This window comes from Anolis sagrei, chromosome 1, assembly GCF_037176765.1.
Source record: "Anolis sagrei isolate rAnoSag1 chromosome 1, rAnoSag1.mat, whole genome shotgun sequence".
Classification (NCBI taxonomy): domain Eukaryota; kingdom Metazoa; phylum Chordata; class Lepidosauria; order Squamata; family Dactyloidae; genus Anolis; species Anolis sagrei.
Window position 1 is genome coordinate 230,433,436 of NC_090021.1, and position 22,062 is coordinate 230,455,497.

General features: G+C 41.4%; 1 protein-coding gene across 1 annotated transcript; it reads left to right on the forward strand.

The window, feature by feature from the left end:
- Positions 1-835: 835 nt before the first annotated feature.
- On the forward strand, positions 836-21,460 carry LOC132765347 (dnaJ homolog subfamily B member 2-like). Its single transcript, XM_067465463.1, has 8 exons — positions 836-927; positions 9,133-9,242; positions 10,082-10,141; positions 11,062-11,178; positions 15,558-15,659; positions 18,195-18,297; positions 19,699-19,769; positions 20,863-21,460. Exons 1-8 carry the CDS (start codon positions 836-838, stop codon positions 21,402-21,404), a joined length of 1,197 nt encoding a protein of 398 aa, XP_067321564.1. The 3' UTR covers positions 21,405-21,460.
- The last annotated feature ends 602 nt before the right edge of the window (positions 21,461-22,062 follow it).

Genomic DNA, 22,062 nt, shown 5'->3' on the forward strand with positions numbered 1-22,062 from the left:
AAAACAAACCAAAATACTAGCTTAATGAATGCCTAATGGTTAATTTGTAACAATTTTGCAAAGTATTCTGCATGTTTGTTACTTTGGCTGTCCTATATCCTGCATGTAGCTGGGCTCTTTTTTTGAGGGGACGACGACACTATTTGCCCAGAAAAGAAGTGAAAATACTAACAAATAAACAAGGGAAGGAAGAGTCCGAGACACCAGTAGTACAGAAACAGGCATACATGAATGCAAAGACAGCATGCAAGAGGCTTAGCATATTCCTTGGACTTTATTGTACGGAGATGGTCAACACGCACAGTAGCAAGACCGCTACCTTATTGCACAATGCCATACAATATGTGTTGCAGATCCACCACCTCCCCATGATGAGACTGACATCATGGGGAAGGCTTTGCCCATCAATTGATTGCACCACGATCCTAGAACTTATCTTGTGCAGTGAGTCCAAGCACTTCTGTGGTGACATCTGTCGCACAGAAATATCCCTTTTAAAATTTTGGTCTGCTATGATTATATAAAATTCTTATTAGCCAAACATGTGCATTCTTAGTTATTCTTCCAAGTGAGACTAGATTAGCATATTGTATTATATTAGCATATTTGACTGGGCTGTGGCCCAGCTAGTTAGTAGCCAGCTGCATTAAACCACTACTGCCTGAGAGGTCATGAGTTCAAAGCCAGCCTGGGTCGGAGTGAGCTCCTGACCATTAATAGTCTAACCAAAAGACAGTTGCATCTGCCAAGTGGGAAATTTAGGTACCGCTTTCTGCGGTGTGGCTAATTTAACTAATTTACAACTCTATAAAACCTTCTAGCAGTGTACGTAAGAATGAGGAAATACTTCATCAAGGAGTCGGTGTCACACGTGCACAGTGAAGCAGCAGCTCCCCCTGTGGCCGAAATCAAGCATACCTTCATGAAGTAGGAAAGATGGAATGTTAAATTGCCTCTGTGTCTGTCTATATATGTTGTAAGTCTAATGACGTCGAACGTTTGCCATTTATATGTGCATTGTAATCCACCCTGAGTCCCCTGCAGGGAGAGAAGGGCGGAATATAAATACATACATACATACATACATACATACATACATACATATTCACACACAATAGCCATTCCCAAGGGTTGCATTATAATGCCTAAAATCAACAAATGTAAAGGGTACCAGGTTGAAAAAAATACACAGCATGACCATTAAAAAATTAAATAATGTGTGTTTTGGTTGCTATAAGAACGAATGCAGCCGTTAGAGATCTTGATTGAGAGCAAATGCATTAAGGGCTTGGAGAAATAAATACTCCATTCTAAAATGCAGTTGATAACTCAGGGTGCAGATCTAAGCTGGCTACCTACACCTCTGAAGGATGAGAAAAGACTCATGGGAAGAAGAAGAGGTGCAGAAGCACCCTAAATTTACAGCAGAGGGGTCAGGATAAGTGGACATAGCGGAAAGACACTTTAGATAACTTTAACTCTATTAGTGCTCCTCACAATGAGGTACTCTCCATCCTTTAATGGAAAGGATTATTGCATTTCCAATAGCTGCAACGTTTTAACCTTCAAGAGTCATTCCAAGTCCCACTGCCATTTATTCCTTTTCTGGGGATTTGATTTCTGAAACTGCTGGATTTCCTGGATCCCATTTTGAAAAATGGCACCATGCACACTCCTTATCTGTATATGCTCACACAGTTCCTTATCAATCTCAGGGTTTACAAACAAACTGGGATTATATGCTCAAGCAAAGCAATAAATGTTTCAAAGCTCTGTGAGGCACACGCACAACAATATCAAGGATGCCAAAAAACACTGAGTGTGTTGAGTTAGCCCTGTGCTACTTGGTAGGAGTTTTTTTGAGTCCTCGGGTGTGTCCACACTGTGGAATTAATGCAGTGTGACATCACTTTAATTGCCATGGCTCGACGCTATGCAGTCACGGGAGTTGTAGTATTACAAAATCTGTAGGCTTCTCTGCCAAAGAGAATTGGTGCCCCACCAAACGGCAACTCCCAGGACTCTAAAGTTTTGAGTCATGGCAGTGAAGTGGTGTCAAACTGCATTAATTCTATAGTGTAGATGCACCCCCTGTTAGCATCATGGTCAAATGTTAACAGCTGCTCAGTAGTAAAGAAAGAATTGATTTGTGTTAATGGCTTTATTTTATCCCTCCCACCTTCTTCCATTAGTTTGGCATCTGAGGCTGGCAATACACATGAAGGCTGAGGACTGAATGGGGATTTTCCCCTTTGTTATTAACCCACTTCTCATAGCTACAGGGGAAAAACATTGATAATCAAACAAATGGATTTGTTTGTTTGTTTATATAATCCTTTTAACGCCATCTTCCATTGGCTTTGCTTGCAGGTGTCGGAGATGTACACCAGGGGTCCCATAGCCATCCATGGATAACTTGAATAGAGTTTGTTTTGGGGCCCAATGCTTTGTTGAGCTCTTTGTAAATTCTGGATGCCATCAGCAAAAAGGATGAAATGCTTCTCTGCTGTATACCACCTGTTGCATCACTTACCATCAATAAAGCTTTTAGCAGTCATATACAGACGCGGAGTTACAAACATCCAACTTACAAATGACTCATAGTTAAAAACTTGGGTGAGTCAACAGGAAGTGAGAGAAATCTACCCATTGGAAGTAAAAATCACTCCTGAAAGAGTTATCATGGGGAAAAGGGGTCTCCACTGAAGCTTTATCACCAACCCTTGTTTCTATAACAGGCCATTTTTTTTTTTCAAAATCCAATTCTCACAGGAACAGAAAGTGAGGTGAAATCTTCTGATCAGGCCATAAACAGCAAAACAAGCACCACAGGGGTGTTAACCCTTCCCTATGCTGTCCAAAGCAAAAATACATATATTTGTGGAAGTTACATTTTAAAAATGTGTGCCTGTTTTGACTGACATATAGTTTCAACTTAAGAACAAACCTATCTTGCTCATAACTTGGGGACTACCTGTATGTCAGTGTCCACAAAGTCTTGAAGAAGCCCAGAGTTAATGCCAATTCCAGTACATTTCACTTCTTAACTTCATATAAACAGCCCTTCTCTAAATATTTACCTGCCTATTTTCTTCGTAGCTTGCCCAAACATTCAATGTGGAGAACTCTGCAAAACTAGGCTTCTTATTCTCATAGATCATGTTATTTGGATATATCTTTTCTACTAAGTACTAAAAGTTTTGGAGAATTTCAGCTCCAAAGGAAATTCTGGTATGCCTGTGAAGTCAAGAGAGCCTTCTTTAACATTGGCTGCCCTAGGACAAGCACACCAATATTCACATGACCACAAACATTTCATTGCTGTATCAGTGGAACAGCTGTCCTATTGAACCTGCATTCAGCCCTAGTGGGAAGAGGATAAGTACACATGTAGGAAATGCACAAATGGTATAGTACAGCAGACATGAGCACAATTCTCCTGGAAACTTCACCAAAGCTTCTGAGAAGTCTCCTGAACTGGTAAGGCTTTGTCTGTGGCTCTGACAGCAAACTGTCCAACATCCAAGGCCTGGCTGAACACAGAGAGGTTTATCACCAGAGGGGCATCCACCAGACAATGCCTGGCAGTTATGAATACAATGAGAGAGTTCGTATAGGTGTGACTTGCATCAGCAGTGGGATTAACTACACCAGAGAAACCACAGAGCACAAAAATTACCTCCTATACATAAGTAGACCAGTATGTTAACCATTCTGCAGCAGATGTATGTTAATTATGATTTTACTAAATTATAGCTTGTCTCAAGCTTCCTTTATAGCACAGTGCCTATTCATTACATGACATGTATCACCTACTAACAATTATATCTACAGTTTGGCTTGAGAAAGTTCACAGATTCTTTTTCCCAAGAGGAGGAAAGAGGATAGAGTCCCTTCTGGCATCTTCACTTATTTCATGATGAAGCAGCTTTTGGTAGCCACCAATACTATGCTTTTTAAAAATAGTTTCATAACTATACTCACAAGGAAAGGCCAAGAAATTCCTTGTATGCATTTTTAAAATTTGCAAAGTAGGCTTCCTTTTCAATTATTGGTGAATGAAATTCCCCAGCCACTATGTATGTCTAATGTACACATCAAGTACAGTAGTTGTTTGAAAAACCTAGATCAGAGTGGTACAGAAAGGGTATCTTCTGACTGATTTTGAAATTGAATTTACTCCTGGAAGAGTTATAATGCGGAAAAGGTGTCTTTACTGAAGCTTTATCACCAATCTTTGTTTCTAATTTTTTCAAGATCCAATTATCATAGGGACAGAAAGTGAGGTGAAATCTTCTGAACAAGGGCATAGATAGCAAAACATACACTACAGGGTGTTAACCCTTCCCTATGTTGTCCAAAGCTTACATCTATTGATCAAACAATCGATTGATCTATCTATCCCTGTTCCAACCTGCATACAAATTCAACTTAAGAACAAACATATTACTAATTTACTTCATTTATATACAGCTTTACTCACCCCTGAGCGTTTCAAAGCATTTCCCAATATATTCACTGCAAAATTCAGTGCCTTACAAAACATGAAAACCTAACATAAAACAGCAGTAACATAAAACTATCAATTAAATAATAAAAAGTAACTACATTAAACATTAAAGCTATCTTTTTCATAACTTGGGGGCTGCCTCTACTCTGTTGATGCTCACAGGTGTGTTCTTTCAAAATTATATATTTTAATATGTCATAGGATTGTGTCTTGCTATTTCAATGATCGTTCCCTTATTTATTTATGTATTTGCCTTATTTAAATCCCGGCTCTAGCTGCTACATCTGTTTCCCTTGCTTGGAACCCCCTTCTCCCAATTTCTAACTTCTCCTGTTATCCTTCATCTTTGCCATGGCCAGGAGCTTTCAGCTGCACACCCCTGACATCACAATCTGCAGAAGATTGCCATTGGCTGCAATATATGCTCATCCAGGGAAAAGGATAATGAAGACCTCCTATTGTCCTTTCCTATGCTCAAAGAAACAACAGGCCAAAACCGAGGTAGGGCTAGTATGAAAAGTAACTGACAATAATCCTACAATGTAGACAAAACTATTCTCCTTCATTCTTTCTCTTCTGAAGGACAGAGCATAAAGAAGTTCCATTTTAGGCTATAACTCAGGCACGGGCAAACTTTGGCCAGGTGTTTTGGACTTCAACTCTAGCTTTTAAAAATCCATGGTTTGCTGTGGCATTCTAACTCACAATTGTAACTTGTCCTGGGCTTGTTTCTCAGTCTGCTCATCTTGACAAAATTTCATTTATATATTGAATTTATACTGTTCTTTGTCTCAGACTGGAATTCAGTCTGGGAGAAGATGGAAAAAATACAAACCAAGTGTGTGCAAGATCAACCATGGTTTGTTTGCTTTGCAATTTGAGCAAAACAAAGTTAAATCCGTTAAATACGGATTTTTGTGTGAACTGTGAACATACTCAAAATCTAAAGCAGTGTTTCTCAAACTGTGCTCCTCCAGGTGTTTTGGATTGCAGCTCCCACATTTCCTAATAGCTGGTTAACTGGCTAGGATTTCTAGGAGATGAAGTCCAAAATTCCTGGAGGAGCACAGTTTGAGAAACACTGGTCTAAAGCAATAATGGCCAATTTATAAGACCAAACATACTCAGTAACATGTGGCAGGGATGCAGACCCCAACACTGGCTGTAAGAGATTGGAGAGTTAATGAGTGATGTTTCTTCTTCCTGTGGCTTTGTCTAATACCCACAGCTGTTTCCTGGGGCTCTTGCCATTCCTGAAAGTGCTGCTGGTCTGTCTCCTTACACCTTGCTTGGGCTTTGACAGCTACTGTAAAAGATCTTTATACTGTAACAGTTGCACTTAGTGCTTAGCACCTTTCTGCACAACAAAAGCATGTCCCAGACCCCTTCCACAAAACTGTATAAAATCCACATTGAACTGAATTATATGGCAGTTTGGACTCAGATAATTCACTTCAAAGCTGATATTGTGGATTATCTGCCTTGATATTATGGGTTATATGGCTGTGTGGAAGGGCCCACAGACACACCCCTGCTTCTGTCTGATATTGCTGTTGATAGTGCTGTATTCTAGCTTTTGGCAAAATACAGTAGGAGTAGAGTGCTTATAAAAGCAGATCTATTAGTTTTGCCTCATCTGTTTTTTTTAGGCAGATATATCAATGCAGGACAGCCTGAATGAGCACTATGGGGAAAGCAATGAAAATGGAGAAGGAGGGATAAATATGGGCAGGAGAGATTTCTATTTGTTCTTTGCAGCAGTGATGGAGACTGATTCAAGCAGATGAAAATCCTGACATTTGGAACAGGGTCTACAGGTGTAAAACCAGTGAGCCGGCCAACAGTGCAGTAATTCCTGAAACATAACCACGTGGGGTCTGAAATGCTGGGAGGAGAAATGTTCTACCCCCCCCCCCTGAAATTACTTTCCTGCACATCTACCTCAAATGACTTTTGAACAGTTTGCATTTGGAACCCACATGTGTTTTGTATGTGGGGTGTGTGTGTGTGTGCGCGTTATTCCTGGAACAGGCCTCCAGATACTGTTAGCTGGGTTTTTTGGAAAACCAAGAGAGTGGGCAGGTTGTTCATGTTACTTGTCATTTCTTTTGCTTTACAGCTGGCCTCTGCCAAAAATAAATCAGCACCATGGTTGACTATTACCAATCACTGGACATCCCACAAACAGCCTCTTCAAGTGACATTAAGAAAGCGTAAGTCGTCTTCTATTAGAGGCTCCTTTCTTAACAATCATTAATGCCATTGTCTCATACCATGGGTCATATGACTTTAGAAGCCCAATGTGTCATATTGGTTTGAGAAGTGGATGACTCTGGAGAAGAGGGTTCAAATCCTAATTGGCCATGGAAGCTCACTGGGTGACCTTGGGCAAGTTACACACATTTAGCCTCAGAAAATCCCAGGATAGGATTGTCTTAGGGTCACCTTAACTCAGAAATGACTTGAAGGCAAACAACACAAACAAATATAACATTAAGCCAGACTTCCTCAATGTGGTACCATCCAGATGTGTTTGCATTACAACTCCAGTCACCCTAACCATGTCAAATTGTATTTCAGAACCACGTTGCAAAAATCTAAGTTAAGCATTCTTTGCCTTTCTCACTGCCTCTTTGGGAGGGATAAATGAAATAAAAATAAGGAATACTTTTTCCTGCTTTGACTTGAGAAGTCCAAGCCTTCATTCTAATAGTAATAATTTTCATACAGTGAGTGACATCAAACTCCAATTGTATGCTGACAGAAATACTTGGAAAGTTGGAAGCTATAACTATTTTAATAATCTGTGATGAAGTTCTGAAAGCAGTCAATAGGTCCAGGTTCTGAGATAAGGGATCTTGCTTTCGATATTTGAGATCTGAGTTGAGACCTTCAGTTACAATTGCTGTAAAAGGGGGGGGGGGCAAAGTGGATGATGAAGAATGGGGAGCAGGCAGACTGTGTATGGCACACAATCCCTGGAATTCTGTTGGGTTTTTCTAGTTAGAGAAAACTCATTCAATGCATTAATGAGCAGCGAGTCAACAGATAGGTAAATTCAATTGATTCTATGAGTACATTGTAGTCAAGACTTGTAACAGTGGTCAATGTAATCTTATTCTTTGTCCCTGGTAGAAAATAGACTTAAACTAATCCCATCTCTTCTGTGAAATAAATCTTCCAAAGACTAGAAAGATGAATTGGCATATGTTGGGTGAAGATTCAACCTGCAGTGCTATTAATCTCTCCTGCAGTCCCTAAAATGATTGGCTGTCCACAAGTATATCTCCAGATTGGATTGCTGTAACACACTCTACGTGGGGCTGCCTTTGAAGATAGCTCGGAAACTTCAGTTGGTTCAAAGATCTGCAGCCAGATTACTAACAGGGGCTAGTTACAGGGGGCAGTTCAACCCCCCTGTTTAAACAGCTCCATTGGCTGCCAATAAGTTTCTGGTCCCAACACAAAGTGCAGGTTATTACCTATAGAGCCCTAAACGGTTTGGGACCAGCCTATCTTCATGATCGCATCTTCCCCTACAAACCAGAACGTAATCTAAGATAATCTGGGGAGGCTCTTCTCTTGCTCCCACTGCCATCACAAGCACGAACGATGGGGATAAGAGAAAGGGCCTTCTCTGTGGTGGCCCCCCGGCTCTGGAACTCTCCCCAGGGAGATCAGATAGGCCCCCACTCTGTCCACTTTCTGCAAAGAATTAAAAACTTGGTTGTTCCGTTGTGCCTTTGAGTAAGCAGCTCTCCAGAGAATCTTAGATAAGATTCAATAATAATAATTATTATTATCCAGAGAATAATAATAATTATTATTATTGAATCTTATCTAAGCTCCTGCACCTTAGCCTGGCCACTTTAATGGTTTAAGAGCATTTTGCCTCTTAGCCTGGCCTTCTGACTGTCACAGTTTCCCTATGGTTCTACATAGGAATCATTGCACTGAGAAATCATGAGCCCGAACCCATCATTATTTACAGCCATTATACTGTTTTTTATGATTTTATTTTATTATGATGTTTTTTATTGATTTTATTGTTGACTGTATTTTCTGTTCTGTATTTGGCTTGTCCCTTTGTAAGCCGCCCTGAGTCTCTTCAGGGAGATGGAGGTGGGGTATAAAAATAAAGTTGTTGTTGTTGTTGTTGTTGTTATTATTATTATTATTATTATTATTATTATTATTATTATTATTGTAGACATTGTCCCATTGCCAGTATTCAAGTAACATTTAACAATCTGATTGACTTTTGTATGAGGAATGAAGAGGAGGGGAGACTCCATCTTGTTTGCCTCATAATGCCATGAGCCAGCGATTGGTTGTTTAAGCCATTGATTCCCATGTTTCGGACTTCAGATTCCAGAATTTCTGACAGCTGGTAAGATGACTGGGATTTCTGGGAGTTGAAGTCCAAAACAACTTGAGGACCAAAGGTTGGGAACTACTGATATATGCTTTCCTTTATTTGGTGCTCTCCTCAGTCGTTGCAACATGTAGGTCAGCGTGTCCAGAGTCACCAAATTAGGAAATTCTAGTTTATTTAAATTGTAAGCTCTACAGACAGCTCTTCCTCACCTTCTGTCTTTTTCTCTCTGCCTGGAATGTTGCAGGTACAGAAAAAATGCACTCAAATGGCATCCAGATAAAAACCCAGGAAACAAGGAATACGCTGAGAAGAAGTTCAAGGAGATAGCAGAAGCATATGAAGTGTTATCAGACAGTAAGAGGCCAATCCCCTGTTTCCACACATTTCATTGAGGTCTTTCAGTCCCCGAACTGCTCCTGTTGACTTGCTGTCTGCCCACTGGTTTCCTACCTCGTAGAAGCATTCCCTATAATTTCCCATGCTTCTCCTTGAGATACAGCTGGCTTTGTAGTCTCAGTTCCTGCATGTCATGGAAGCAAAAACTTGGCCTAATTACAGCCTATCCCACACGAATTACTGTGAAATCATTACCCCGCTCACCTGAAATTACCTGGTTAGCCAGCTTTCTCTTCTTCCTTCTCTTTCACCTCTTGGAAAAACCCCCCCAGAGAAATGAGCCTAGGGGTATTTCTACAAGTCCATCTTTTCTGCCACTGAATGCTTTTCTGCAGCTGGCCATGGCCTTGGAGTATCAGTGCTGGAGGCAATGGGATCAGATGTCTCCATGACCTAACCCCACTGTTCATCCATTATGAGCTCCTCCCCCTCAAATACGCTTTTCTACAGCTATCTCATCCAGGGTTTTATAATTTTATCTTGTGCATTTGGCATGCCTATTATGTTCTATTTTTCATTATGTTATTTTGCACTGTTTATTTTATCTTGTTACTTTATGTATTCTATTGTGATCTAATTTTTCGTTGCTTTGTATTTTATTTTGCTGTATTGTATTTTTGGGCTTGACCTCATGTTAGCCACCCTGAGTCCCCTTTGAGGAGATGGTGGCGGGGTATAAATAAAGATGATTATGATTATGATTATTATTATTATTATTGAACCTTTACTAGTTTCTAGTAAAATCTGCATGTGTTTTAAAAATGCTTTGATCCCAAAGTGTTCCTTCTCTTTTCCAGATTATAAGCGAGATCTTTATGACCTCTATGGGACTGATGGGCTTATGGATCTGAGCATAGGTAAGTGTCCTGCCCCTTGGCGATTCAAAGCAGGCTGCTCCAATACAAGGGAGGTGCTCTCCCAGTAAAACTGGGGTGTGCTACATGTCTTAGGTCTGGTGTCAGTTTTCACTCTGCTCCTACTTATAGTTTCCCTGAATTGTCCTCCTTTGTGGTTAAGGCATTTCTTGCTATCTTGTTGCTCTGCATTTAAGTGGAGACCTTTTCCTTATATATATATTATTGTAAGAAAATTGATCATTTCAAACATATCTGAGAAATTTTCCAGGAGAGTGGGGAAGTGCTGCAACTGTTCTTATTTGTGGCAACATAAACAGCAAACAGTCTCATGACATTTTAAAAAACACTTCATCTGATGCATGGAGTATTATCTCAGTTGGCCAATCATTCCACAAATGCTTAGGTGGGTGGAAGATCTTGATGACTGAGACAAGAATGACCCATGATTTGAGCAAGGAAGCATGTGTGTGTGTGTGTGTGTGTGTGTGTGTGTGTGTGTGTCCATGTCCTTCCTTGTTCAGAACATGGGTGCAATGAGATCAGAGAGAACTGAAATGCAATTAGATACAAATAGTACTCATTATTTAAGAATTGGCCATTAGGAAACAATAGTTGGGTGGTAATACAAACATACTTGTTCTGATGAGTTTATTAAAACACACACACATATTAATTGTCAATGGCCACTTTCCATATTTCTATTTCCTCTCACCAAACTGAGAACAATCCTCCAGTATCTGTTCACTCCTCTTCCCAGACACATTAATAATAAACTGCCAAACAAAGCATTCTTTCCATGAACTGCACTACTGTCCAGAAAAGCATAGACCAAATAGCATTTAAAATTTTTAAAAGACCAAATGGCATTTGTTAATCTTTAAAGTACCACAATGACAGGTGCCTGATTTGCTTTCTGCAAGGAACTGGCCTTTATCCGAGCTCAGCGGGGACTCCTGATCTCATGTTCACCTTTCGGGATGCGGATGAAGTCTTCAAAGAATTTTTTGAAGGACAAGACCCATTTACTGAAGCCTGGGGTACGTTCAGCTAGTTTTATATGCGTTTTTATACACATATGTGTTTTATTTTATTGCATTTTATATTGTGCTTCATTTTTATGCCATCTGTAAGCTGCCCTGAGTCCCTTCGAGAAGATGGTGGCAGGGTATAAGAATAACGTTATTATTATCATTATTATTACAAGAGGAAGAAATCACAGAAAATCTTATAGCTTATTTATTGATGCTGCAAATGGAATTCAGTGCTGTCCACTTTCATTGGCAGCCCTTCTGAGGTCTCGGGCAGAAAAACCCTCCCCTGACTGCTGTCTGAGGCCTCTTTGCTTAGCCTGGAGATGACAGAGACTAAACTCGTGAAGCAGCTCACACTCTTCTCTTTGTACATATTGCTTTTTCCATAAAAACTGAGAATTATAATGTAATTTAATTTATAAATTAACCAACAGAAGCTTTTTACTCATGGAGACAGAGACAAAATGTGCACTTTTACAGAGCCCCCGGTGGTGCAGTGGGTTAAAGTGCTGAGCTGCTGAACTTGCTGACTGAAAGGTCGCAGGTTCGAATCCGGGGAGCGACATGAGCTTCCGCTGATAGCCCCAGCTTCTGCCAACCTAGCAGTTCAAAAACATGCAAATATGAGAAGATCAATAGGTATCACTCAGGTGTGTACTGTTCCATGTAGCCATGTCGGCCACATGACCTTGGAGGTGTCTACAGACAACACCGGCTCTTCAGCTTAGAAATGGAGATGAGCACCGAACCCTAGAGTCGGACACAACTGGACTTAATGTCAGGGGAAAACCTTTACCTGTACACTTTTCATTTAAGAGAGTTAATTCACCAGATTAAAAGGGTCTGGTTCTAGTATTAAAAAAGGATGAATTATAGAGCAATTAAAATAACCTAGGTATTTATTTACTGCATTTGTATACTGCCTTTCTCAGCCAGAAGCGATTATAGCAAAAAGTACATCATAGAAACATAATGGAAAAGCCCACCTGCTTATTGACATGTTCATGCTGCCCTTTACCTCAACTTGTCAATAGGAAGCTATACTGAGTAGCCCCATCCTTAGCATGACCATTATGTAACTCCCCTCTCCCTCCATTGGGTGTATATTGCTGAAAGGAAGCCTTCACATATACTGCTGTTCCCACAAAGGGCTCCATCCCACATGGAAGCCTCCATGCACACACCTGTATACCCAAGAGTAGTTCCCTATGAACACTGATGTTCAACAGACATGGATGGGAGGGTAGTAGTCGCTTAAAATGTGTGATGTTGTGGTCTCACTAGGGAACTTTATTTTTTGGGCAGCAGTTCTTACAACCCCATAGTCCTCCATGACCAGGCTGTTTGGAGGATTCTGGGAGCTGTAATCCAAAAAGCAACATCCCCACATTCCGGCACATTGATTGGTAAGGTTAGTAAACAGAATTTGAGGGTGTGTTCTGATTCATTTGGCTGCTGTTATATGGCCACCGTAGTGTTTTCTAAGAAAGTTTGGTAAAATCAGGCATTTCCATGAAATGCCATTGTTGGTAATCTATGGAACAGAGCAGGTCTACCAAAACTTCAGTGTGATAAACTCATTTCTGCAAATGGAACAGTCCAACAGGTGGGATGCAAAAACGTCAGATGATCCAGGAAGCACCAGATGGTCAAAAGTCTTGCTCACTGATTGGGGGAAGTAGGTATTTTGGATTAAACCTTCCAGCTATGGCAGTGGTTCTCAACCTGTGGGCCTCCCAGAAATTCCAGCCAGTTTACCAGCTGTTAGAATTTCTGGGAATTGTAAGCCTAAACATCTGGGGACTCACAGGTTGCGTATGACTGAGCTACGGGATCATTTCAGAGCAATTCAAGTTAATGAATGTGAATACTTCAGAGCTCAAGATAATTAGCCCCACATCTCTTTAAATGGCCTTGGCCTTGTATTAGTATCCTTTTACAGACTGTATAGGGCCATTGAGAGACTGAAGAAGATGAAGTAAAGCATGAAGAAAGTTTGACACATAAATGATGAAGAGTGAAGATTTGGCTCTCCTTGTTCAGTTTTGCAATGTGCAATTTGCTCCCATGATAATGGGGGCTTAACTGTGAGAACAAGAGGGTGGTTCTAAGGCTCCTTAGTGATACACCTCTGTCTAATATACTTGATTTGAAATACTATTATCTGTTACCAGGAGATATATTACAGAGCAGTGGTTCCCAACCTGTGGTTCATGGGCTACCAGTGGTCCACAAGAACAAAAATATGCAGCCTCACCGTTACTACACCGTTGTACCAACTGGTCTCGCAAAACCTTCTTATAGTGTTGAGGCTTATTAAATACTAGCTGTGCCCTGCCACGCGTTGCTGTGGCCTATAGTAAAACTTATCAAAGTTGAGGTAGATATCTGGACTATTATGAAAGAGAGGTACCTACCTATTCCTTGCCCCTTTTCCTCCCCCTTTCTCTCCTTTCTTCCTTCTCTACCTCTTTCTTTCTTTCCTTCTTTCACTACTTGGTTTCATCCTTCTCTCTTTCCTTCATTCCCTCCCCCTTTCTTCCTTTGCCTTTCTTCCCTCCCTGTTTGCTTCCTTCTTTCACTTTTTATTTCCTTTTATTTCACCACCATCATAACAATAACAATAATGCAATGCATTGCCTCTGGGACCTGACACCTCTCCCATTCCCCCTAAAAGGGTCTCATAGGAACAATAGCATCATCATCATCATAATAGAAATAACAACCTTTACCCGCCACGTGTTGCTGTGGCCAATCTTCCCTCTTTCTCTCCTTCTTTCCCTCCCTCCCTCCCTCCTTCTTTCCTTCCCATCTTTCCTTCTCCTCTTCTTTCTCTATCTCTTTCCTTCCTTCCCCCTTTTTCTTTCTCTTCTGCTGTCTCTCTTTTCTTTACTTCCATCTTTCCTTTTCTTTCCTTTTCTTCTTCCTCTAACTTTCTTTCCTTCCCCCTTTTTCTTTACCTCCCTTTCTCTTTCTTCCTTCTTTCCTTCCTTCCTGTCTTTCCTAGATTTTGACAGGGCGGGAAGGTGCGGGGTGGGGTTTGGAGGTGGCGTGAAGTAAAAGGAGGTAAGATTGGGGCAGGGGAGTGATGGAGCGTGGGGTTGCGTGTGTGTGTGCGGCGGCGGGGGAGTGGGGTTGCGTGTGTGTGCGGCGGTGGGGGGAGTGATGGAGCGTGGGGTTGCGTGTGTGTGTGTGGCGGCGGGGGGAGTGGGGTTGCGTGTGTGTATGCGGCGGCGGGGGGAGTGATGGAGCGTGGGGTTGCGTGTGTGTGTGCGGCAGGGGGTGTGTGTGTGCGGGAAGCGGCGCGGCGGGGCTTGGAGTGGGCATGGTTTCCGCAGAGGGAACATTGGCCGGAAGGCCATGTGCGCGCGCCAGGGAACTTGCGGCTGGGCGCCAATGCGCATGCTCAGTTGTTTTGCCGTTTTGTGAGTGTGTTGTTGTGTTGTTTTTCATTTTGAGTAGATATGTTTGTACCTTGTGGGTTGTGTTATGGGTATGGGAATTTTGGTTAAGTTTCGTTGGGGTTTTTTTGAGTTTTGTTCTTTTGCCGTTTTGTGAGTGTGTTGCTGTGTTGTTTTTCATTTTGAGTAGATATGTTTGTACCTTGTGGGTTGTGTTATGGGCACGGGGATTTTAGTTAAGTTTCGTTGGGGGATTTTTGAGTTTTGTTGTTTTGCCGTTTTGTGAGTGTGTTGTTGTGTTGTTTTTCATTTTGAGTAGATATGTTTGTACCTTGTGGGTTGCGTTATGGGCACGGGGATTTTGGTTAAGTTTCGTTGGAGGATTTTTGAGTTTTGTTGTTTTGCCGTTTCGTGAGTGTGTTGTTGTGTTGTTTTTCATTTTGAGTAGATATGTTTGTACCTTGTGGGTTGTGTTATGGGCATGGGAATTTTGGTTAAGTTTCGTTGGGTTTTTTTTTGAGTTTTGTTTCCTCGTTGGATGCCCCTAACAAATTTATATATATAGATGGTTTCCTGTAGTTGAGCTGATGGCAACTACTGGATGACATATGTTCAGTATCAGAAACTAGAGCTGCATTGGTCTATCCAATGCAATTTTCTGAATCAGCACCTCAAATAACTAAACAAAATCTAAAGTTGACCAAAAACTGATTTGCAACCCTTTTGGCACTAATGTTGGAGAGAGGTCCCTGGTCAAAGTGGTTCCTGGTCAAAATAAAATAAAATAAAATAAAATAAAATAAAAAGGTTGGGAACGACTGTTATAAAGGATATTGCCTGCAGACTTGTATATTCCAAAAACTGTGTGACATTTACTGTAATAAGCATTCACATTTAATTAGTTTGTGAATTATAACGGGTATTGTGATGTGACTAGAGATCATTGCCAAAATCCAATGTAGCCATCTTCTCCTTCCATCACAGATGACTTCCCTCCGTTTACAGATCTACAAGGAGGAACGTCCCAGTGGACTAACCCGGGTGATGGAACATACTCTTATTGCTCCTATTCTCCAGGCCAGACTGGTAAGAGTAATGACTTACCAATGGTGCATTGTTGCCAGCTTTTATTATTTATTTATTTATTTATTTATGTAGAACTTTTATATACCGGTCTTCTCACCTCCGCAGAGGGACTCAGGCCGGTTCACAACCAAAGATTCACAAACAGTAGTTTAAAATATCACACCACATAATGCACTAATACATAAAATACATTAAAATACAATCATATAATTACATAAGGCCAAGTCATCAGAATGAAATCACAATTCATCACCTTCTGTCTGTGTGGTCAAGAGTTATTGACTCACTCACCGAATGCTAAATTCCAGAGCCAAGTTTTCACCAGCTTTCTAAAAGTCAGGAGAGAAGGGGCAGTTCTAATCTCCAGTGGGAGAGAGTTCCAGAGCTGAGGGGCCACCACTGAAAAGGCCCTGTCACTCGTCCTCACCAGACGCGCTTTCCAGATTTTATCCTTTGCATTTCTCCAAATCCGATTCTGTCCATGTTGTCAGCTTCCTTTTCTTAAAGCTCTGATTCGGTCAAGTCTCTGCTTTTGAAATGATTGTGGAGCCTTCTTACTTATACCCTCCAATTGTCCCAACGTAGTAAAAACAGTTCACTTAATCTGTTGCCCAACTTTCTAACCTGTGTTTAAAATGACCCAATGTTTTTCTCTTCTCCACTAATACCTCTCCCTCCATCCTCAGCTTACTTCAGTTTCTGCAAGAAAAGTGCAAAAGTTTGCATTTAATTAGACCAATAATGGGGCAAGGAGAGATGGAGGCAGAATTTTTCCTTTCCCTGTAGATTCAAAAGAAAAACAAACTACTGCAACCTCTCCAAGTTGCATGTTCATCCCCATAAATGAAATGGTCATATTATTTGAAATTCCATAACCTATTGGAAATAAGTGCACTATAACCTTATTGAAAAGGTAAAAATAATGTCATCTCCGTTTGGCAAATGTAAATCTTCATGAACATGTGGAGACCACCTTTTGAAAACCACTAGTCAAGAAAAACATGACCTTGTTAGAAGTCAACCCTTTGAACAAGTGATATTCATAAACATTCATGTAATGGCACATAGGTAACTCAGCTGTTAAACTGAACCATGTCTTTGCACTGCCAAGGATAAAGACATGCTACTACAAAAATATATTTGGTTAGCAGAGGATGGTTTTTTCTTTGCAGTTGACAAAAAAATATTCACTCCCTTGAAACCCCTTCATTAAAATATGCACTCAGAGATTTTTTAAAAAACAAATCAGTCTTCTTTGAAAAAGAACGTATCAGGTTTACTCATAAACAACTTGCATATATTCACCATACGGGCACATTTCTTATTAGAGTTCAGTTAGATAAAATAGACAATTGTCCATAGTCTTTAAGTATAGCTGTACACACTGAAGTCCATAAGTCATACTTCTCTACTAAAGTCCGAACAGCAACATGCATTCACCTCCACTGAGGTCTGATGCAAAACTAAATACAAAATGAAGACCTGTGTCTGAAGCCCCTCCCACACCAAAGGAATACAGTCAAACTTGCAAACCAAAATGTACGAAGGTTGAATGAAACGTAATGCCTCCACCTTCGTTACTTGGGTTTGGATGGGAATCTTTTCATAAATTAAATGCAGAAATAATCCTTAGAATGTTCTCTTTAACTACCACTATTCACTTTTCCATAAAATCACCAAACAACTGTATTCATTTTTGCCAATGATCAACAAGTTTTCTGAAGCCGTCACGGAAGAAGTCGACACTCTGTTTCCACAACCCATCATGCACATTTCTTCCGATAGCCAAGCAAAGCAATAATGTGACCCACACTTTCTTGTGAAATGCTGATTATGCTTGAAATTTCTCTCTGAGTGATACGACGATTGTCCTGAATCAATCTGTCAACCTTTTGCTTGTGAAACTCAGTGGTTATTGTCACAGGATGTCCAACTCTTTGTTTGTCATGCAAGTTAGATGTTCCCACCTCAACATCCTTAAACTTACTTGCCCAACGATGCACAGTACTCAGATCAACACAATAACCACAAACAGCTTGCATTCTCTGATGAATCTCTTTTGGGGTGACACCTTCTGCTGTCAAGAATTCAATGACTGCACGTTGCTTAAGTTGCATTAACCAACCGTCAGTGCAGGGTTTCATACTTCGCACTTTAACAACATAATCATTCACTGCTAAAGCTTCCTGCCAAAATGGAACTGTAGAGGAGAGCCTACTGAACATGCCAGTACCTGCTGCATACCAGTATTGCCATCTGTTGAGGAGTTAAGAAGGTGGAGGCATTAGTTTTCATTCAACCCTTGTACATACCATATAGGTTAACAATTATACACATTTACAAACAGTGGAGGGTTGGAAGGTTGCTATTTCCAACACATATTGACCACACTCTGACCATGTCCTAGTTTTTATTTATAAAATGAAAATAGTGTGTATTAATCATTTGGGGAAATCTCTTTTATTACTCTTGGTTTAGTGGGCTTGACATTGACCATGACCCCTCATCAGTGATATTACTGCTGCTTTTCCTTAGATTTCTTCACTACTTTTGGCCCTGGTGCTGAATTGGGAATAGGGTTCAATTCCATCTCTACATCTACAAAATACATAAATGGCAAGCGGATAACTACAAAAAGGTGAGGCGACAAGTGGAGCAGAAGGGATTAATTAAAATGGAGGTCATGAGAAGGAAAGGGGGAGAATGAGACTGAAGAAAGAGGAGGACTGGAGAACAACACTCGCCTGCCCATTATTACACAGATGGATGGCATTGCATTTGAAGCTCTCATTTACCTTCACATGGTTTTGTGCATTCTGTTTCTTATTAACCACAATCACAAGTGGTTAAAATAACAGATGAAAGCTAAAAGGCATTTTGAGCCTCCTGTGTCTTGAACTACTTTTATAAATTGGAAATCTTTCTAGGTGTTTAACCTAAATGTACTTCCTTGCAAATTAAGCACATTATTTTTGCCCTTCTAACCCCTTTCTTCTCTTTTCCTTTTAAATATCTGAAAGCTGTCGGCTAAATTCAACTTCTAACAAAGCACTGGAAACAAAGACTTACCATTTGCCATGTAGAGTGCTCTCTTTTGCTGCATGCCTTATTGCTCTTCCTACTCAGACCAGCCTTTTACTGGGAAAACTTTGAATTTCTATCTTATCTGTTATAATATTAGCAAATCGCCTCCTCTTTTTGTATTACCGAAAAATCTCATTCCTTCATTGATGAATTCCTGAGAAAGACCAAAAAAATAACAATAACCAGGTCTGATGCTGCAGAGCACAGCTGAATAATTCTCTTTCCTTCCTCAAATTGATCTAAGGACAATTTCCGAAAGTCTAGTCAACAGCCAGGGTTTGTTTGTTTTTTTTTTTTGATCCCAGGATAATCCAAGAAATGCATGAAAATTGTAGCATCTTAGTAGTGCAGTGGGTTAAACCACCGAGCTGCTGAACTTGCTGACTAAAAGGTTGGGGATTCAAATCCGGGGAGTGGGGCGAGCCCCCGCTGTTAGGACCAGCTTCTGCCAACCTAGCAGTTCGAAAAAATGCAAATGTGAGTAAATCAATAGGGACCACCTTAGCAGGAAGGTAATGGCGCTCAATGCAGTCATTCTGGCCACATGATCTTGGAAATGTCTATGGACAATGCTGGCTCCTTGGCTTAAAAATGGAGGTGAGTACCACCAAGGCTGTAGCCAGGGGAGAGGAGGAGGGTAAAAGTTCAACCTTGCCCTGAAATGTGTCAGGTTAAAAAAGAAACCTGTTTAACTCTTAGCATGGTTAACCAGTTAAAATTCTTGAGTAAACCAGGTTTTTTTTGGGGGGGGGGGGTTAGGCACCTTAACACACACACCCCGCCCCCCGGCTACGGACACAACTAGATTTAATGTTAGGGGAAACCTTTACCTTAGTATCTTAGACAGACCCAGGGACTGCTGCAGTTGTGAACTAGCAGAAGGGAATCAGGGAAGAACTCACCAAGAATACCTATTGTGCTCTTCAGTTCCTCCTAAAGTTTGGTTCTTTTGCAGGATTCTTGAGCATGGGCAGGAGAGGGTAGAGATCAATGAGGATGGAGAGCTCAAAGTGGCAGAAGAACATGGTAAGATATTGAATCTGGTGATTCCAAAGAAGAACAAATCCTTGGGGGGAGGCGGGGGGGGGGGGGATGCCAAATCCAGAAAGTATATTGATATAATGGTGTGTTCTGAAAAAATTACAAGCTGCTGGAGAGTTCACCCTAGGATCAGTTGATCCTTGGAGGGAGATGGGTATCCTACGTCATGAGTCACTTGAAGCTATACATAGCAACCTTTCCCCTCACTTAGGGTTGCACTCCCTCTTTGGGGCTGCAGGAGTGGGAGTTTAGAGCATCTCATATTCTCTCTACCATCAACACCATCCCACATTCTTAATGTACTTTAAGAATCCCAAGCATTTTAAGATCACAACCACCCACCCACCCCACGCACCAAAGCATAGATAAGTACACAATCCCTCCATCAGTTCCCATAATCTACATACATACTATCAATCTAGTCCATGCAAGCACAGACACATACCACAGCCTGCTAGTCATGGCAGTATAGAAAGGGATAGGAAAATTGAAGGGGAATGCATAAAATAACACTGAATTTTGCATATACTCCCTGGGTTGCCTATCTTTCTAAATTAGGCGATCATAAGCAAGGTTATATAATTGGTAACCCACAGCATATTGAGCCTCACTGGTCATCATCACACTGTAGCACCATATTAATTCAAAAGGGATATTCCTAGGGATCAGGACTCTGTGATTGTGGCGGTAGGGTCCTCCTTGCATCAGTGTTACCAATGGAAACCTTGGCTAGAGAACAGGAGGATTCTTCTTCCTTGATGCTTCTATTCCCAGTGCTAAACAATCCCACTCCCTTTCTCTAATCTGTTTCACACTACAGAATAATGGCACTGTGATTCTCCTATAGCTGCCATGAGTGTATCCTATGGTAAAATGGCCAGAGATACTAGAATTCCCTGAATGAACACTCTAAGTACTCCTTCTAAATTACACATCCCAGATTTGTATACAGATTTGTCTATACAGGTTTTGTTGTTGCAGGCTTTGCGGTGGGGAATACACCAGCAAGTGGAAAACAATAGGGATAGGCTGCTCCTTTTTGCTGTTTATCTCTCCTTCCCATCACACCTTTTTTTAGATTTGCCTCATTCAGATGTCACCAACAACTTGAAGGCCAAGGTGGAATACATCCAGAAGGAGCAAGCTGAGACCCTAAGTTCTCCAATGGACATCCGGAGTCTGCCACGGACCCTAAGTATCAGCTCCTCTTTTTCTTACCCTGAGAGTGAAGACAAGGAACTGCACCGGGCCATGGCCTGCAGCCTGTCTGATATGGAGAATGTGGGGCAGCGGTCTATAGCCTCCTATGGCTCCAGGAAGAGGCGAGGAAGCTCTCGGAGGACAAACAAAAAATCCCACAAAGCCATTGGCAGGTCAGGTGTGTCTGCCCCTTTGCCCATCCGAGCCCAGAGTCCGGGAGCAGGAGATAACATGGGAAAAGAGAAGGAAGGCAAGTCGACAGAAGGGCTAAAGGCAGAAGGTAACCAAGGGGTGTTAAAAAGTCCGCTTCTGCCTGGCGCTGAGGAGAACGACTCTGCCCTTTGTGACATGCGGTACCTCTTTCCTGAAGTCATTCCTTCACGCAAGGAGAAGGAATCGATCACGTGTACCATTCTCTAATCTCCACGACCCAAGAGGAGAGAGAGACCCACCTCCAGTAAAGTTCACAGTCAGGCTGCTCGTCTCCATAGTTGCATTATTTTGAGGGGAAGCACAGGCTCAAATGGGACAGAGTTTTGGTTCTGCTTTGGTATTGGGAGATGCATTAATTCCCCAAGTGCTGGGACAGGACATGAGCACTTAATTCAGTGGTTCCCAACTTGTGGGTCCTTCAAATCCCAGAAATCCTAACAGCCGGTAAACCGGCTGGGATTTCTGGAAGTTGTAGGTCAAAACACCTGGGGACCCACAGGTCAAGAACCACTGACTTAATGGGTAAATGGACTGAGATGCCAAGAGCTTGGCTTTTCTGGGTGCAGATATTTGGAAGGTTTGGCAGGGGAAGGTTGCCAAATCAGGAGATAGCAGAGATGATGAAGCAACAATGACTGCATACTAGTTGGAACCATCTTTAGGGCTTTCCACACACATACAAAAAGAAGGAACGCCTTGCCAGAAAGTAGGAAAATTAGAAACCATTGTGTCTGTTATGACTGGAAACACTGCTCAGGGAAGGAGTGAGGAACATGTAGTCCTCCAGGTGTTGCTAAAGTGCAGTTCCCAGCCACCACAACCATCTTAGCTAACCGTGAGGGATCATGGAAACTACAGTCCAATA

Bases quoted from the DNA above. Each gene is read 5' to 3' on its own strand.
- LOC132765347 (XM_067465463.1), top strand. From the start codon at position 836: ATGAGGAAATACTTCATCAAGGAGTCGGTGTCACACGTGCACAGTGAA. The intron at 10,142-11,061 runs GTAAGTGTCCTG...GCTTTCTGCAAG, and splicing joins GCTTATGGATCTGAGCATAG to GAACTGGCCTTTATCCGAGC. The intron at 15,660-18,194 runs GTAAGAGTAATG...GCTTTTCCTTAG, and splicing joins CTATTCTCCAGGCCAGACTG to ATTTCTTCACTACTTTTGGC.